Source organism: Ascidiella aspersa, chromosome 9, assembly GCF_963924565.1.
Source record: "Ascidiella aspersa chromosome 9, kaAscAspe10.2, whole genome shotgun sequence".
Taxonomy (NCBI): Eukaryota; Metazoa; Chordata; class Ascidiacea; order Phlebobranchia; family Ascidiidae; genus Ascidiella; species Ascidiella aspersa.
In genome coordinates, this window is record NC_139455.1 from 26,540,502 (window position 1) to 26,556,056 (window position 15,555).

A 15,555-nucleotide genomic window follows, 5' to 3' on the forward strand; every position below is an offset into this window, starting at 1 on the left:
CAAAACAACATATTTTACAGCCGCAAATTTAAATGCGAAATCTGGTGGCAATGTACACCTCTCTATTTGCACCTGTTTCGCTTGTTACTTGAATCCAACATATAAACACCAGGCCTACACAACTTAAAATTGCATATTGATATGTTGGAATCGAGTAACATAAGAAACAGGTGCAAATAGCAAATATTCTCCAAAAACGTTTTTTCAAATATTCTCTAAATCGTATTTCATCGTATTGTCGCGGTAATACACAAAGAGGTAAGACCGTGAATAAACTTTCACCCACCGTGCAATTAACGCAGGGAAGCATTTCGAGTAGAGATGTTCAAAGCAGAATATCGGCGACTCGTTTATAATGCTTGCTTTAAATGCGGCGTCAGCATTTTTTTCGGGCGAGCAATTACTTTGCGATAAGCTTCGCCTATCAATCAAGTGTCAATAGCATGTATTTACCGCCGCAAATTTAAATGCGAAATCTTAAGGCAGTGTACGCCTCTCTGTTAGCACCTGTTGTGCATGTTGCTCTAACCAACATATCAACACCAGGCCTAAACAACTAGCAAAACTTTCGATTAAATAGGTTGCGCATTAGGCACACAAAAGTGTTTTGCATATTGCTCGAAACTACAGATTTAAATTGTGTTTTAACAGTGATTACACGGACCAAGGTATGGTAAAAATTTACCGAGTAAAAGTTGGCAAAAGTATAGCAAATCATAGGCGTTAAACCATTTTAAGAGAATGATAATATTTGGGTTTTAAACATGTTAGCTGGCCTAAATATAATAACATGGTCGTACGCATTATCTACGGAAGTTCAGTTCATTTAATATATGTTTCAATCATCACCCAAATACCTCATCGTATTTAAACACGTTTTGCGTCTAAGCCATAAGTTAAGTGGAAAGTTTTCGGCCCATATCTGTTTTTGCTTGCAGAAACAAGTTAAGAAAAATAAGAAATAACCAAAATATAAAATAGACTATACAAAATATAACATATTAAAGAAAAATTAAATCAAGTAACAATATTAAAAAAATTAAAAATTGAAAAAAAAAAAAAATTGAAAAATTAAAAAAACACTAAGCCCTGAAAATATACCCCCAGACAAAATATACAACAACCACACCCCCGTCTAGTTTTTTTTTTACTATTATGCACTAGAGCGGAACGTTGTTAAAGGTAGAACAATGGGTTACGTCACAGTTTGTCTTCATGGTTCTAATACCTTTGTCTTAATGTAAAGACAAAGAAACGGAAATCGTCGCGCGCATTGTCTTCTTTACAACGCAGATTTTGTTTGAAAGATTTATTTAATGCTGTGCTGGTCTAATTGCCGTTTAGAGATATTAGGTATTGTAACACAGCAAGCAAATTTCAAAGGTTTGTTGAAATTAAAGCAGCTGAAAGTGAAATATCACAGTAAAACCTTGAGCCATAACCGGTCTATACAATTTAAAAGATGACCTACTTGAAATATAATTATAACGGCTTAAGAGTTTTTTTTTGGGTTTTGGTTTTTGCTTCACTTCTACTTTGCTTTTGCCTTGACGTTTTTATTAAACTTCATTTGGAGATGGAATCGGTTGTTACCAACAAGAAAGTTGCAGCGAGGCAGACAGAACTGGGCGATGTTCTGTTCACCGTAAAAACCTGCAAAAAAAACCACAGGTCTATGTCCAGGCTCGAAATGATTCTCAACACTTGGTTCAGGCAACTTGAAAGAGATCAGGTTTGTGAAAAGTTTTGTAGAATCGTTGCCAAACAACTGATAAATATACAAGCAGGTATCGAAACGTCTTAATCAAGATAGCGCGATAGGTTTTAGTTGCACTAGGGTTGTTACTTTTGGCTTGGATTGTTGCACTAGGGTTGTTACTTTTGGCTTGGATCGTTGCACTAGGGTTGTTACTTTTGGCTTGGATCGTTGCACTAGGGTTGTTACTTTTGGCTTGGATCGTTGCACTAGGGTTGTTACTTTTGGCTTGGATTGTTGCACTAGGGTTGTTACTTTTGGCTTGGATCGTTGCACTAGGGTTGTTACTTTTGGCTTAGGTCGTTGCACTAGGGTTGTTACTTTTGGCTTGGGTCGTTGCACTAGGGTTGTTACTTTTGGCTTGGGTCGTTGCATTAGGGTTGTTACTTTTGGCTTGGATCGTTGCATTAGGGTTGTTACTTTTGGCTTGGATCGTTGCACTAGGGTTGTTACTTTTGGCTTGGGTCGTTGCACTAGGGTTGTTACTTTTGGCTTGGATCGTTGCACTAGGGTTGTTACTTTTGGCTTAGGTCGTTGCACTAGGATTGTTACTTTTGGCTTAGGTCGTTGCACTAGGATTGTTACTTTTGGCTTGGGTCGTTGCACTAGGGTTGTTACTTTTGGCTTAGGTCGTTGCACTAGGATTGTTACTTTTGGCTTGGATCGTTGCATTAGGGTTGTTACTTTTGGCTTGGATCGTTGCATTAAGCTTGTAACTTTTGGCTTGGATCGTTGCACTAGGGTTGTTACTTTTGGCTTAGGTCGTTGCACTAGGATTGTTACTTTTGGCTTGGGTCGTTGCACTAGGGTTGTTACTTTTGGCTTGGGTCGTTGCATTAGGGTTGTTACTTTTGGCTTGGGTCGTTGCATTAGGGTTGTTACTTTTGGCTTGGATCGTTGCATTAGGGTTGTTACTTTTGGCTTGGGTCGTTGCACTAGGGTTGTTACTTTTGGCTTGGGTCGTTGCATTAGGGTTGTTACTTTTGGCTTGGGTCGTTGCATTAGGGTTGTTACTTTTGGCTTGGATCGTTGCATTAGGGTTGTTACTTTTGGCTTGGATCGTTGCATTAGGGTTGTTACTTTTGGCTTGGATCGTTGCACTAGGATTGTTACTTTTGGCTTAGGTCGTTGCACTAGGATTGTTACTTTTGGCTTGGGTCGTTGCACTAGGATTGTTACTTTTGGCTTGGATCGTTGCACTAGGGTTGTTACTTTTGGCTTAGGTCGTTGCACTAGGATTGTTACTTTTGGCTTGGGTCGTTGCACTAGGGTTGTTACTTTTGGCTTGGGTCGTTGCATTAGGGTTGTTACTTTTGGCTTGGGTCGTTGCATTAGGGTTGTTACTTTTGGCTTGGATCGTTGCACTAGGGTTGTTACTTTTGGCTTGGATCGTTGCACTAGGGTTGTTACTTTTGGCTTGGATCGTTGCACTAGGGTTGTTACTTTTGGCTTAGGTCGTTGCACTAGGATTGTTACTTTTGGCTTGGGTCGTTGCATTAGGGTTGTTACTTTTGGCTTGGATCGTTGCATTAGGGTTGTTACTTTTGGCTTGGATCGTTGCATTAGGGTTGTTACTTTTGGCTTGGATCGTTGCACTAGGGTTGTTACTTTTGGCTTAGGTCGTTGCACTAGGGTTGTTACTTTTGGCTTGGGTCGTTGCATTAGGGTTGTTACTTTTGGCTTGGATCGTTGCATTAGGGTTGTTACTTTTGGCTTAGGTCGTTGCACTAGGATTGTTACTTTTGGCTTGGATCGTTGCATTAGGATTGTTACTTTTGGCTTGGATCGTTGCATTAGGGTTGTTACTTTTGGCTTGGATCGTTGCATTAGGGTTGTTACTTTTGGCTTGGATCGTTGCATTAGGGTTGTTACTTTTGGCTTGGATCGTTGCATTAGGGTTGTTACTTTTGGCTTGGATCGTTGCATTAGGGTTGTTACTTTTGGCTTGGATCGTTGCACTAGGGTTGTTACTTTTGGCTTAGGTCGTTGCACTAGGATTGTTACTTTTGGCTTGGATCGTTGCATTAGGATTGTTACTTTTGGCTTGGATCGTTGCATTAGGGTTGTTACTTTTGGCTTGGATCGTTGCATTAGGGTTGTTACTTTTGGCTTGGATCGTTGCACTAGGGTTGTTACTTTTGGCTTAGGTCGTTGCACTAGGATTGTTACTTTTGGCTTGGATCGTTGCATTAGGATTGTTACTTTTGGCTTGGATCGTTGCATTAGGGTTGTTACTTTTGGCTTGGGTCGTTGCATTAGGGTTGTTACTTTTGGCTTGGATCGTTGCATTAGGGTTGTTACTTTTGGCTTGGATCGTTGCACTAGGGTTGTTACTTTTGGCTTGGATCGTTGCACTAGGGTTGTTACTTTTGGCTTAGGTCGTTGCACTAGGATTGTTACTTTTGGCTTGGATCGTTGCACTAGGGTTGTTACTTTTGGCTTAGGTCGTTGCACTAGGATTGTTACTTTTGGCTTGGATCGTTGCATTAGGATTGTTACTTTTGGCTTGGATCGTTGCACTAGGGTTGTTACTTTTGGCTTGGATCGTTGCATTAGGGTTGTTACTTTTGGCTTGGATCGTTGCATTAGGGTTGTTACTTTTGGCTTGGATCGTTGCATTAGGGTTGTTACTTTTGGCTTGGATCGTTGCACTAGGGTTGTTACTTTTGGCTTGGATCGTTGCACTAGGGTTGTTACTTTTGGCTTGGATCGTTGCATTAGGCTTGTAACTTTTGGCTTGGATCGTTGCATTAGGGTTGTTACTTTTGGCTTGGATCGTTGCATTAGGGTTGTTACTTTTGGCTTGGATCGTTGCACTAGGGTTGTTACTTTTGGCTTAGGTCGTTGCACTAGGATTGTTACTTTTGGCTTGGATCGTTGCATTAGGATTGTTACTTTTGGCTTGGATCGTTGCATTAGGGTTGTTACTTTTGGCTTGGGTCGTTGCATTAGGGTTGTTACTTTTGGCTTGGATCGTTGCACTAGGGTTGTTACTTTTGGCTTAGGTCGTTGCACTAGGATTGTTACTTTTGGCTTGGATCGTTGCACTAGGGTTGTTACTTTTGGCTTAGGTCGTTGCACTAGGATTGTTACTTTTGGCTTGGATCGTTGCATTAGGATTGTTACTTTTGGCTTGGGTCGTTGCATTAGGATTGTTACTTTTGGCTTGGATCGTTGCATTAGGATTGTTACTTTTGGCTTGGGTCGTTGCACTAGGGTTGTTACTTTTGGCTTGGATCGTTGCACTAGGGTTGTTACTTTTGGCTTGGATCGTTGCACTAGGGTTGTTACTTTTGGCTTGGATCGTTGCACTAGGGTTGTTACTTTTGGCTTGGATCGTTGCATTAGGATTGTTACTTTTGGCTTGGATCGTTGCATTAGGATTGTTACTTTTGGCTTGGGTCGTTGCACTAGGGTTGTTACTTTTGGCTTGGATCGTTGCACTAGGGTTGTTACTTTTGGCTTGGATCGTTGCACTAGGGTTGTTACTTTTGGCTTGGATCGTTGCACTAGGGTTGTTACTTTTGGCTTAGGTCGTTGCACTAGGATTGTTACTTTTGGCTTGGGTCGTTGCATTAGGGTTGTTACTTTTGGCTTGGATCGTTGCATTAGGGTTGTTACTTTTGGCTTGGATCGTTGCATTAGGGTTGTTACTTTTGGCTTGGATCGTTGCACTAGGGTTGTTACTTTTGGCTTAGGTCGTTGCACTAGGGTTGTTACTTTTGGCTTGGGTCGTTGCATTAGGGTTGTTACTTTTGGCTTGGATCGTTGCATTAGGGTTGTTACTTTTGGCTTAGGTCGTTGCACTAGGATTGTTACTTTTGGCTTGGATCGTTGCATTAGGATTGTTACTTTTGGCTTGGATCGTTGCATTAGGGTTGTTACTTTTGGCTTGGATCGTTGCATTAGGGTTGTTACTTTTGGCTTGGATCGTTGCATTAGGGTTGTTACTTTTGGCTTGGATCGTTGCATTAGGGTTGTTACTTTTGGCTTGGATCGTTGCATTAGGGTTGTTACTTTTGGCTTGGATCGTTGCACTAGGGTTGTTACTTTTGGCTTAGGTCGTTGCACTAGGATTGTTACTTTTGGCTTGGATCGTTGCATTAGGATTGTTACTTTTGGCTTGGATCGTTGCATTAGGGTTGTTACTTTTGGCTTGGATCGTTGCATTAGGGTTGTTACTTTTGGCTTGGATCGTTGCACTAGGGTTGTTACTTTTGGCTTAGGTCGTTGCACTAGGATTGTTACTTTTGGCTTGGATCGTTGCATTAGGATTGTTACTTTTGGCTTGGATCGTTGCATTAGGGTTGTTACTTTTGGCTTGGGTCGTTGCATTAGGGTTGTTACTTTTGGCTTGGATCGTTGCATTAGGGTTGTTACTTTTGGCTTGGATCGTTGCACTAGGGTTGTTACTTTTGGCTTGGATCGTTGCACTAGGGTTGTTACTTTTGGCTTAGGTCGTTGCACTAGGATTGTTACTTTTGGCTTGGATCGTTGCACTAGGGTTGTTACTTTTGGCTTAGGTCGTTGCACTAGGATTGTTACTTTTGGCTTGGATCGTTGCATTAGGATTGTTACTTTTGGCTTGGATCGTTGCACTAGGGTTGTTACTTTTGGCTTGGATCGTTGCATTAGGGTTGTTACTTTTGGCTTGGATCGTTGCATTAGGGTTGTTACTTTTGGCTTGGATCGTTGCATTAGGGTTGTTACTTTTGGCTTGGATCGTTGCACTAGGGTTGTTACTTTTGGCTTGGATCGTTGCACTAGGGTTGTTACTTTTGGCTTGGATCGTTGCATTAGGCTTGTAACTTTTGGCTTGGATCGTTGCATTAGGGTTGTTACTTTTGGCTTGGATCGTTGCATTAGGGTTGTTACTTTTGGCTTGGATCGTTGCACTAGGGTTGTTACTTTTGGCTTAGGTCGTTGCACTAGGATTGTTACTTTTGGCTTGGATCGTTGCATTAGGATTGTTACTTTTGGCTTGGATCGTTGCATTAGGGTTGTTACTTTTGGCTTGGGTCGTTGCATTAGGGTTGTTACTTTTGGCTTGGATCGTTGCACTAGGGTTGTTACTTTTGGCTTAGGTCGTTGCACTAGGATTGTTACTTTTGGCTTGGATCGTTGCACTAGGGTTGTTACTTTTGGCTTAGGTCGTTGCACTAGGATTGTTACTTTTGGCTTGGATCGTTGCATTAGGATTGTTACTTTTGGCTTGGGTCGTTGCATTAGGATTGTTACTTTTGGCTTGGATCGTTGCATTAGGATTGTTACTTTTGGCTTGGGTCGTTGCACTAGGGTTGTTACTTTTGGCTTGGATCGTTGCACTAGGGTTGTTACTTTTGGCTTGGATCGTTGCACTAGGGTTGTTACTTTTGGCTTGGATCGTTGCACTAGGGTTGTTACTTTTGGCTTGGATCGTTGCATTAGGATTGTTACTTTTGGCTTGGATCGTTGCATTAGGATTGTTACTTTTGGCTTGGGTCGTTGCACTAGGGTTGTTACTTTTGGCTTGGATCGTTGCACTAGGGTTGTTACTTTTGGCTTGGATCGTTGCACTAGGGTTGTTACTTTTGGCTTGGATCGTTGCATTAGGGTTGTTACTTTTGGCTTGGATCGTTGCACTAGGTTTTTACTTTTGGCTTGGATCGTTGCACTAGGGTTGTTACTTTTGGCTTAGGTCGTTGCACTAGGATTGTTACTTTTGGCTTGGATCGTTGCATTAGGGTTGTTACTTTTGGCTTGGATCGTTGCACTAGGATTGTTACTTTTGGCTTAGGTCGTTGCACTAGGATTGTTACTTTTGGCTTGGGTCGTTGCACTAGGATTGTTACTTTTGGCTTGGATCGTTGCACTAGGGTTGTTACTTTTGGCTTGGATCGTTGCACTAGGGTTGTTACTTTTGGCTTAGGTCGTTGCACTAGGATTGTTACTTTTGGCTTGGGTCGTTGCACTAGGGTTGTTACTTTTGGCTTGGGTCGTTGCATTAGGGTTGTTACTTTTGGCTTGGATCGTTGCATTAGGGTTGTTACTTTTGGCTTGGATCGTTGCACTAGGATTGTTACTTTTGGCTTGGATCGTTGCATTAGGCTTGTAACTTTTGGCTTGGATCGTTGCACTAGGGTTGTTACTTTTGGCTTGGGTCGTTGCACTAGGGTTGTTACTTTTGGCTTGGATCGTTGCATTAGGGTTGTTACTTTTGGCTTGGATCGTTGCATTAAGCTTGTAACTTTTGGCTTGGATCGTTGCATTAGGCTTGTTACTTTTGGCTTGGATCGTTGCATTAGGGTTGTAACTTTTGGCTTGGATCGTTGCATTAGGGTTGTTACTTTTGGCTTGGGTCGTTGCATTAGGCTTGTAACTTTTGGCTTGGATCGTTGCATTAGGGTTGTTACTTTTGGCTTGAATCGTTGCACTAGGCTTGTTACTTTTGGCTTGGGTCGTTGTACTAGGCTTCTAACTTTTGGCTTGGATCGTTGCATTAGGGTTGTTACTTTTGGCTTAGGTCGTTGCACTAGGATTGTTACTTTTGGCTTGGGTCGTTGCATTAGGCTTGTAACTTTTGGCTTGGATCGTTGCATTAGGGTTGTTACTTTTGGCTTAGGTCGTTGCACTAGGATTGTTACTTTTGGCTTGGGTCGTTGCATTAGGCTTGTAACTTTTGGCTTGGATCGTTGCATTAGGGTTGTTACTTTTGGCTTGGGTCGTTGCATTAGGCTTGTAACTTTTGGCTTGGATCGTTGCATTAGGGTTGTTACTTTTGGCTTAGGTCGTTGCACTAGGATTGTTACTTTTGGCTTGGGTCGTTGTACTAGGCTTCTAACTTTTGGCTTGGATCGTTGCATTAGGGTTGTTACTTTTGGCTTAGGTCGTTGCACTAGGATTGTTACTTTTGGCTTGGGTCGTTGCATTAGGCTTGTAACTTTTGGCTTGGATCGTTGCACTAGGATTGTTACTTTTGGCTTGGATCGTTGCATTAGGGTTTTTACTTTTGGCTTGGATCGTTGCATTAAGCTTGTAACTTTTGGCTTGGATCGTTGCATTAGGGTTGTTACTTTTGGCTTGAATCGTTGCACTAGGCTTGTAACTTTTGGCTTTTTGTGCTACAGCGACTAACTTTATATGGTTCCGACTAAGTCAGGCACAAATCGAAAATCGCCCCTTTATTTGTAAATAAACTTGTTTTAGTTTGCGTCATTAACTAGCACCTTGAACGTTGTTCCCAGATCTACTTTATCAGCGACGTGTTTGACGAAGAATATCAAGTGAAGACGGGCAACCGATTGCACAACACTTCCTGTGGCAATTCTCACAGCAGGTCAGTCGGGTGGTTGGTATGAGTTTTAAACAAGGCTTTTTACGATTGACTTTAATAGATTGGATTTATGCTGCAAAACTGGAGCGGAATTCGATTTGTTTCTACCAACAAACAAAAAGTAAGTTACCTATTCGAGTAACTTTACTCAATATTCCCTAACTAATTCTTGGGACTTAGCTTGTCGTTTAGAGTCAGTAAATCAAGTATTTTTCTCGGTCACAACCACCGCTTTAAGGTGGACTTAACGTTCAATAGCATTTTAATCGAAATTAAATCTGACCCCATAAGCTCCTTAAAAAATTCCTCTGGTAGAGGCATTAACATAAGCACTTGGTCGGTGTTTAAAGCTTGGTTCGGGTGTCGCTAAACCATTTAACCGACCGCAACTATTTGTACTAACATTATTCCTCCTGTAGGTTCACACTTAGTAGGTTATGTTTTGAGGGATGTTCTTAAATAAATGATCCACAAAATGATATCATCAGGGACGGTATTTATTTTCAAACTAGAAAGTGCAATAGCCACCGATTTTCCACCTTTTGGTCGGGTCTTCTCGTACGTGTGGATGTATAGCGCGAATAAAGCATTGTTACGTCACAAAGATGGTGGTGTAGGTTCGATGACGATGGTTACGTGGAGTTGGATAATTTTTTGGAGGAACTTAATAAACATGATTGCAACGAGTCGGTTTACCTCGGAAGTAAAAGTGTGGCCTATTGGGAGGTAAGATGCCGTCTTATGGTGGGAAAGAGTGCTTTGATAAAGGCTTGTTGTTACGTCACAGAAAGGTCCGAAGTTGTTCGAGTTCGCCCACGGAGGAGGGGGTGTTTGCGTGACCCGGCCCCTCGCCCTCAAATTGCACCCCCTGATCGGGTGAGTGCCCGGCAACTTGCTGTTGGTTCCCTGTAATAAAAGTGCCTTCTTGCAGTGATGGGAAGTTTGCTGACGCATGCAAGACGTTTGTTGATGACATCGCTCTTGGTTACGTCATCACGGCAATACTTGAAGTTCCTCTAGTCGAGTCTCATCGCTTTTATCATAAGTACAATGGTATAAAAGAACTTAATACGTCGGAGTGGATGAACGCGGTGAGTTTGATGACAAAATGAGATTTACCACAGAAAGCCGTTCACAACCTTACCTTTATAAAAACCTATGTTACCTTCTGAGTGTATCTATTAAACTTGCTTAGAGCTAAAAAACGAGCAAATAAGAACAAAATTGAACAATGCAATTTTAGCCCTTTATTTTATCTTGCTTGTCACTGTGAGAAGTTAATTTGCAGGGTTTTTAAAGTAACGTAAAGTTTAATGGAAGAGGTTATTTTGTAAGGCGTAATATTTATGCAGGCGTTTCTGGGCGACAATCAAAACAACGTTTTCGAGGTGCCTCCGTCCAACAACACTTTCAGCTTGAAGAAAGACCCGACCCGTTTCGTGTCTGTGCACTGCTGGCATCATCCTGACGAGCCAATATGCCTCACTATGAGGGAATGACTTTACCGAGTAATAAGCGATTAAAAGAACGATTATTAACGCAATGCCATTTGTAAATTGAGGTGTTTAAACAGAGTTTTATCTTTAGGTTTATGGGTGCCACGTCCACGATTGTTTTGCTGTTAACTGATAGATACATTATCTTTTCCTGGCGCTTTGCTTGTTGCCCTAACAGAACTCTAGAATAAAAGTTAAGATGTAGACTAATATAAGGCTCGGGGTCAGGTTTAATATTTTTCAACCTGTTCTGATTTTGGTTTGGATCGTGCTCGGCTATATTCTGCAGCACTTCCTTTCTAACACGAATCATTTGTCACAAATAAATGATGAGTTTCGTTCAATTTTACGCTTTTACCAACGAGAGGCTAACCTCCACCATCTGGTTGTCTCATGCTGATTAAATTGATAAACGACCAACGTGTGCGAGGCATTGTTGCGTCACAAATGGGATTTTCCTAGTAACGTCACAATTTAATGTTTATTACCTTTTTAGTAAGATGTTAATTACATCAACAAATTTACTAACTTTAGTTGTTCTTTTAACATGAAAATGATGAATGATGCGTTAAACGGATCATGGATACAAAATGCGTGATTGCTATTAGCTATTTCATAAAAAAGTGCTTTCAACTCATGTCTGAATTGTTTGAGTTGGACGCTATTCGCACCGATACTACCACTTCGATATTTCGGGCATCCTTGAATAAAAGTAAAACTCTATTACTTATGTTTTGTTTTTCTTTTTTTTCGATTTTCATGAATTTATCGCGGGAAGATTTTACAAAGACAAATCCTCACACGCTTATTTTTTCTTCTTGGCTGGACCAAGGTACGTCCTTCCATTATTAGCTGCACGTTTGGCGATGTAACCTAAACAGCAGTCATACAGTTTGTTTATAAAGTAATTTAAAAAAAAAAAAAAACATTAAATGCTTTTAATTTTCATTTTACTTGCAAATAAATACGATTACTACCAGCACAGTTTACATTTCCCAAACATATTATAGCTTGTTGAACAGCTTTGCTTTCACACCTCCACCCAAATACTAAATGTGTCGATGCTTGAGGCTGCTGTAGCCGTCACGTGACCTCACGAGTAATCAGCGCCGATTGAAATTCCTTTTTTCTGGAGATTGCAGAAAGAAAAACTAAAACGTGTCAGTGCTGAAATGCTGTCAAGGTGGAAAGAGCTGTTGTTGATGAACCACCTGGTCGGGGAACTGTCCGGTAAGTTTGTTGGGTACCGGTATGAAATAAGGTTATTAGCTAAATTACATTTTCAGGTTTTTTTGCCATGCCGAGTTTTTAAACCTAACCCTGGCTCACGTTTTATCATCTCGCCAGTAGATAAATAAGCACTGTTATGGAACATCGTCAAATGATGTTTCTTGCATTCTTCCTAATCCTCTCGCAGACATTTGGTAAACATGCTTATTCTCAAAAATGCAACTTTATTTTTTTCTGCCAAAATGATCTTGATCAATGTCATTATATTGGGACAATGCATTAATATTTTTTGGCCCCCAATCTTGAACCAGCTTGCTGTGTTTGGCCCCAGAAGCTGGCAATCTTGAACCACCCTGCTCTAAATCGTCATTTCTTTTAGATATTTACAATTGCTTGGTTAAGTAAGTTTATTATTTTGCTTTGTATTTCAGCTTCCTGGTTGAACAGAAGTTGACGGCCATCATATCATCTTGCAAAGAGGGCTGAAGCAATGAAGTTCTACATCCACATCAGCTCTTACTCTTAGTACAGTTTACCATCCTTTATGAGGGAGGCCACATGTTGACCTGCCCAGACCACTAACTAACCTGTAATGTTTGTTGTTATATTTTTATGAATTACTTGTTTTTAGTTTCGTTGTTGCATAAAGCAACCTAGTCAGGTGTGTGTTCAACTTAATTTATATTTTGCCATTTGTCAACCAAACTCAGGATGGCTACAATCTTAATTTAGAAATGTGTAATTCTAAAGGTTTAAGAATGGATTTTCTACTCAAATTGAAATTGGCTTATGATTTTAATATTATTCCATCGGTGATTAATGTGCATTTCAAGGTTTAAACTTCAAACCCCCATTTTTTAAACATAAGTTTAAAGTTTAAGGTGATAAAACCTTCAGATCAACTAAATTGGGGTATTAAGGTTCCGTAGCCACCCGGAGTATTACTTATTAGGAATGTCTAGCATACCGTGATTTAACGATTTCCGATAACCATGGTCAATTGGGTAAATCATTGAAACAAGTATAGAACAATGCGTTGAAAAACGTCCTCTTTTAAAGATCGGAAATCTTTCATCCAATAATACTGGTCATTCCTAACTACATAGCTGCGCTTATTTAAGTAGGTATTAGTTGGCAGTTTAGTAGACGCGAAAATCAGTTTTTTTTAAGGCAGAATTTTTAAAAGATCGCTTAAAATAGGTAAATATATACGCCAGATACCATAATGACACCGAGGAAACTGATTAGCATATTATGTTAAATAAGGATATCGTGCAATAATTTAAGGTTTGCTGCCCCTTTAGTTTTGGAGCAAATTTTGTTCATTTCACGTTTTATTTTTGACCCCGATAAACGTGTCACACATGCATTGCAGCTAATAGCAATGTATATCTAACTTTGCCAAACATTTTTTTCCGTGGTGGAAGTAGTGATTTGGCCGTAAAGCTCAAAGTTCCATTGGGCTTTGGTTAGAGGAGTTGGGCTTGACTCATTGGGTTGGGGTTGAAAGGTTCGGTTTAGGAAATTAAGTTTAGATGGTTGCGTTTAAAGGGTTCGCCTTAAGGTTAGTGGGTGAGTGTTAAAAGGTTGGTTTTATTGATCTGGTTTAAGAGCGTTAGTCGTTTGGGGTTACATTTAGTGGGTTTGGATTTAGAGTGTAAGTGTTCTGGGGTTAGAGGGTTGGGGAAAGTGTTCTGGGTGTAGAGGGGTTAGTCGTATGAGGTTAAATGGTTCGCTTTAGTGGCCTGGGTGTAGAGGTTTAGTCGTTCATGGTTAAAGGGTTCGTTGTAGAGGTCTGGGTGTAGAGGGTTAGTCGTTTATGGTTAAAGTGTTCGCTTTACTGGTTTGTGTGTAGAGGGTTAGTCATTTGGGATAAAAGGGTTCGCTTTAGTGGTCTGGGTGTATAGGGTTAGTCATTTGAGATAAAAGGGTTCGCTTTAGTGGTCTGGGTGTAAAGGGTTAGTCATTTGGGGTTAAAGGGTTTGCTTTAGTGGTCTGGGTGTAGAGGGTTAGTCATTTGGGGTTAAAGGGTTCGCTTTAGTGGTCTGGGAGTAGAGGGTTAGTCATTTGGGGTTAAAGGGTTCGCTTTAGTGTCTGGGTGTAGAGGTTTAGTCGTATATGGTTAAAGGGTTCGCTTTAGTGGTCTGGGTAAAGAGGGTTAGACGTTTGGGGTTAAAGGGTTCGCTTTAGTCTTCTGGATGAAGAAGGTTAGTCATTTGGGGTTAAAGGGTTCGCTTTAGCGGTCTGGGTGCAGAGGGTTAGTCGTTTATGGTTAAAGTGTTCGCTTAAGTGGTCTGGGTGTACAGGGTTAGTCATTTGGGGTTGAAGGGTTCGCTTTAGTGGTCTGGGTGTATAAGGTTAGTCGTTCATGGTTGAAGGGTTCGCTTTAGAGGTCTGGGTGTAGAGGGTTAGTCGTTTGGGGTTAAAGGGTTCGCTTTAGCGGTCTGGGTGCAGAGGGTTAGTCGTTTATGGTTAAAGGGTTCGCTTTAGTGTCTGGGTGTAGAGGGTTAGTCGTATATGGTTAAAGGGTTCGCTTTAGTGGTCTGGGTGAAGAGGGTTAGACGTTCATGGTTGAAGGGTTCGCTTTAGAGGTCTGGGTGTAGAGGGTTAGTCGTTTATGGTTAAAGGGTTCGCTTTAGTGGTCTGGGTGTAGAGGGGTAGTCATTTGGCGTTAAAGGGTTCGCTTTAGTGGTCTGGTTGTACAGGGTAACTCATTTGGGGTTAAAGGGTTCGCTTTAGTCTTCTGGGTGTGGAGGGTTAGTCATTTAGGGATAAGGGTTCGCTTTAGCGGCCAGCTGTAGAGGGTTAGACGTTTGGGGTTAAAGGGTTCGCTTTAGTGGTCTGGGTGTAGAGGGTTAGACGTTTGGGGTTAAAGGGTTCGCTTTAGTGGTCTGGGTGTAGAGGGTTAGTCATTTGGGTTTGAAGGGTTCGCTTTAGCGGTCCAGCTGTAGAGGGTTAGTCGTTTATGGTTAAACGGTTCGCTTTAGTTGTCTGGGTGTAGAGGGTTAGACGTTTGGGTTTAAAGGGTTCGCTTTAGTGGTCTGGTTGGAGAGGGTTAGACGTTTGGGATTAAAGGGTTCGCTTTAGTCTTCTGGGTGAAGAAGGTTAGTCATTTTGGGGTTAAAGGGTTCGCTTTAGTCTTCTGGGTGAAGAAGGTTAGTCATTTTGGGGTTAAAGGCTTTAGCGGTCTGGGTGCAGAGGGTTAGTCGTATATGGTTAAAGGGTTCGCTTTAGTGTCTGGGTGTAGAGGGTTAGTCGTATATGGTTAAAGGGTTCGCTTTAGTGGTCTGGGTGAAGAGGGTTAGACGTTCATGGTTGAAGGGTTCGCTTTAGAGGTCTGGGTGTAGAGGGTTAGTCGTTTATGGTTAAAGGGTTCGCTTTAGTGGTCTGGGTGCAGAGGGGTAGTCATTTGGCGTTAAAGGGTTCGCTTTAGTGGTCTGGTTGTACAGGGTTACTCATTTTGGGTTAAAGGGTTCGCTTTAGTCTTCTGGGTGTGGAGGGTTAGTCATTTGGGTTTGAAGGGTTCGCTTTAGCGGTCCAGCTGTAGAGGGTTAGTCGTTTATGATTAAACGGTTCGCTTTAGTTGTCTGGGTGTAGAGGGTTAGACGTTTGGGGTTAAAGGGTTCGCTTTAGTGGTCTGGGTGTAGAGGGTTAGTCATTTGGGTTTGAAGGGTTCGCTTTAGTGGTCTGGTTGGAGAGGGTTAGACGTTTGGGATTAAAGGGTTCGCTTTAGTTGTCTGGGTGTAGAGGGTTAGACGTTT

The 15,555-nt window shown here is 41.4% G+C and overlaps 1 protein-coding gene across 1 annotated transcript; it reads left to right on the forward strand.

The window, feature by feature from the left end:
* The first annotated feature begins 1,417 nt into the window (after positions 1–1,417).
* LOC146134720 (beta-1,3-N-acetylglucosaminyltransferase radical fringe-like) lies at positions 1,418–11,271 on the forward strand. Its single transcript, XM_083397438.1, has 7 exons — positions 1,418–1,732; positions 8,980–9,071; positions 9,130–9,189; positions 9,674–9,794; positions 9,856–9,944; positions 10,000–10,159; positions 10,421–11,271. The coding sequence occupies exons 1-7, from the start codon at positions 1,463–1,465 to the stop codon at positions 10,565–10,567; spliced, it is 939 nt and encodes a 312-aa protein (XP_083253564.1). The 5' UTR covers positions 1,418–1,462; the 3' UTR covers positions 10,568–11,271.
* The last annotated feature ends 4,284 nt before the right edge of the window (positions 11,272–15,555 follow it).

What these genes read in the sequence shown, in the direction of transcription:
- LOC146134720 (XM_083397438.1), top strand. Translation starts at nt 1,463, where the DNA reads ATGACCTACTTGAAATATAATTATAACGGCTTAAGAGTTTTTTTTTGG. An exon ending in TGTGGCAATTCTCACAGCAG is followed by an intron (nt 9,072 to 9,129) that starts GTCAGTCGGGTG and finishes TGACTTTAATAG; the next exon opens with ATTGGATTTATGCTGCAAAA. An exon ending in TTTCTACCAACAAACAAAAA is followed by an intron (nt 9,190 to 9,673) that starts GTAAGTTACCTA and finishes TACGTCACAAAG; the next exon opens with ATGGTGGTGTAGGTTCGATG.